At 47.6% G+C, this 2,562-nt stretch overlaps 1 protein-coding gene across 1 annotated transcript in view; it reads left to right on the top strand.

Annotated features, from left to right (window-relative positions):
- The first annotated feature begins 218 nt into the window (after positions 1 to 218).
- The window catches only part of SLC31A2 (solute carrier family 31 (copper transporter), member 2), a 12,725-nt gene continuing 10,381 nt past the window's right edge, over positions 219 to 2,562 (top strand). Inside the window, exon 1 of the mRNA XM_011973693.1 lies at positions 219 to 719. Within this exon, the coding sequence (XP_011829083.1) occupies positions 618 to 719 (102 nt within the window). The 5' untranslated portion in view covers positions 219 to 617. The remainder of the gene's footprint in view (positions 720 to 2,562) is intronic.

Below are 2,562 nucleotides of genomic sequence, written 5' to 3'. Positions count from 1 at the left end.
GGCGCCCCAGGGCGGAGGGCAGCGCCTTGGAAGATTCCAGGTAGGCTTCCACGAAAGGGAAAGCCTCGGCGCATTTCAGCCCGCAGCCCGGCGCGCACACTGCTCTTGTTAAGTTTGTAGCCTGATTCTTTGGGGAATAAAACAGACCCAGCTCCTTTCCAGCTTCCCTGCACTTTCAGTCAGAAAACAGCGTTTCGGACAAGCTGTTTTTCTTGGTAGGGTTCACCTGGGCTGGAGAGAACGACAGCTTGCAAGACTCGTTCGTCTTTGAAGAAGTCATATCATTTTCTTCATCCCATGAAGAATGTCATAGAATTTAAGATACAGGAAGCCCAGCCTGGGCAACATAGCTAGACCCTGTCTCTACAAAAATTAGCCACAAGTGGTGGCAGGCGCCTGTAATCCTAGCTACTCGGGAGGCTGAGGCAGGAGGATGAGGATAATTGCTTGAGCCCCGAAGTTCTAGGCTGTAGTGAGCCATGACCTTCAGCCTGGGCAACAGAACAAGATGTTCCCAAACAAACAAACAACACACAAAACAAAAAACAAAAAAGATATAGGAAGTCTATATAGGCCGTTTAGTCAAATGATCAACTGTCCTTTAAAAAGGGAAATAGATGGAAAGCACTTGCAAAAGTTCCCCAGCCAGTCAGCCTAGCACTGGGACCTTCATCTCATTCCCAACCCTTGTTTACAAAAAAGGAAGCTTTTCTCAAAATGTAAGTAACCTCAAATGAAAAAATAAAGAAGAAAACAAGTTCCAGGGATTGCTCCCTCCTTCACCACAGCCCCGCCCTGAAAAAAGCACAAATCAGTTAAACTGTCAGAGGCCAAGATTCATTCCAAGGAGGAAAACAAGATTGGGGCCCTGCCCCCTGCCTATCTGACCACAAAGTCCTTTAATTGAAAACTGTAGCCCAGATCGCTTCTCTCAAGTCAGGGTGTGCTGATTTCCATCTTTTCCTCTAGCAAAAAGGCAAAAGTAGAAAGGGTTGAGTGACAGGTGAGTCTTTGTCCCTCCGGGGCTTCGGACTCCGTGGGTACTTCCAGTTCTGAACATACCATACAGTTCATCTTCCCAGCTGTCTCCTGCATCTGTGACTTCAGAACTGTCCTAGCCAACTGCTCTCTGGCCAGGGCAGGTGTCTCTCAGACAGCTTAGTCCCCAGCACCCCCAGGGAGCCTCCACTGTGCCTCTCTTTCTGACCTACAACCTGTTGTAATTACTTGCTCACTTAAATGTCCCCCATCATAGACAGGTAGCTCCCTAAAGGCCAAAGACTTGTCCCATTCATCTCTGTATCGCAAGGCTCTGCACAGCCCTAGCACAACAAAAAGAAATCTTTCAAATTACTCTTACTGTTCCGTGGGGGTTCAGGTCTATGGCAAAACATGTCTGGGCTGTTTTGGGCTCCTAAGGTAACTGGCCCAGGCCCAAGGATGATAGAAGGAAACCAGTTGTGGCAACTCCCTGACTGATTAATTAGCCACTAGGGACATTCCATTCACGCCATCTGCTTTACCAAATAGACTCAGAGAAGGGGTGATCCACGGGCGTCACCCCTACCTCCACCTGGCAGAGATGGTGCTAGAGGCTTCTGCTGAGGATGAGGCCATCTCCAGTGTAAATGGAGTTTCACAGTATTGTTCGTACCTGTTTGCTTTTGTATATCAATCTTGTGTAAACATTTTGCTATGTCAACAAATGTTTTTTGAAAGCCTAACAGGAGAGATCTCTGAGCAGTAGGACTCAAAATGATTTTTTACTTTCTTTTCGGTACTCTGTCAGCTTTTTACATTGAGCTAGTGCCATTGGGTTGGGGGAGGGGGGCGGATGTAAAAGCTATTCTTATTTTTAAACTCTTCAACATTTTTTAAACTCTTCAACATGATTTTTATCATGTTGTGATGTGACCGCCTAGATTTCCATTTTGAGGCTCTCATATAATTTACTTGACCAGTCCCTGTTGGTTGATAGGAGATCATCATGGTTCCTATGATTTCTCAAAGTGTGACCCCCACAAACACCTGTCCCGGAAACACCCAGAGTACTTGTTGTACACTAAGGTTTGAGAACCAGTACAGGCTTTCCAGAAAGATCTCTGGCTCTGGGCACCTGATTGCTGAGTGACCGTGGGGAGATAAGTGGGCCTTTCTGTGCCTTCCTTGTTAATTTAAAGAGGTTAATAATAGCAGGCACCTGCAGAGATGTCACAGGGCGTGAGGCATAAAAAATGGAAGGTGAACACGGTGCAGGCACATGCAGGCCCTCAGGAGACACGGAGCTGTCTGGCTGTTCTCTCCAATCAGATGCTTTCACATTTCTTTCTCTGTCCTGCAGCTCCACCATCTCCAGTGAGCCCAGTCCCTGGGTAGGCGCAGGCAGGGGTTGGTGACACAAGTCAGACCCCTTTTGGCACTGAAAGGCATGTTAGCTGTGTGTAGGGAGTAGAACAGCCAGGTTAGTCTCAGGTCTCTACCAAACCCAAAGCTGCAGTGTCCAAATCTGAGAGGAGATGCATAGATGTGGTGCCCCGTCCAACCTGGAAACAGAGGCACACT

Source organism: Mandrillus leucophaeus, unplaced genomic scaffold, assembly GCF_000951045.1.
Source record: "Mandrillus leucophaeus isolate KB7577 unplaced genomic scaffold, Mleu.le_1.0 Scaffold1394, whole genome shotgun sequence".
NCBI classification, from domain to species: domain Eukaryota; kingdom Metazoa; phylum Chordata; class Mammalia; order Primates; family Cercopithecidae; genus Mandrillus; species Mandrillus leucophaeus.
This window is presented reverse-complemented; position numbering and strand designations above follow the sequence as displayed.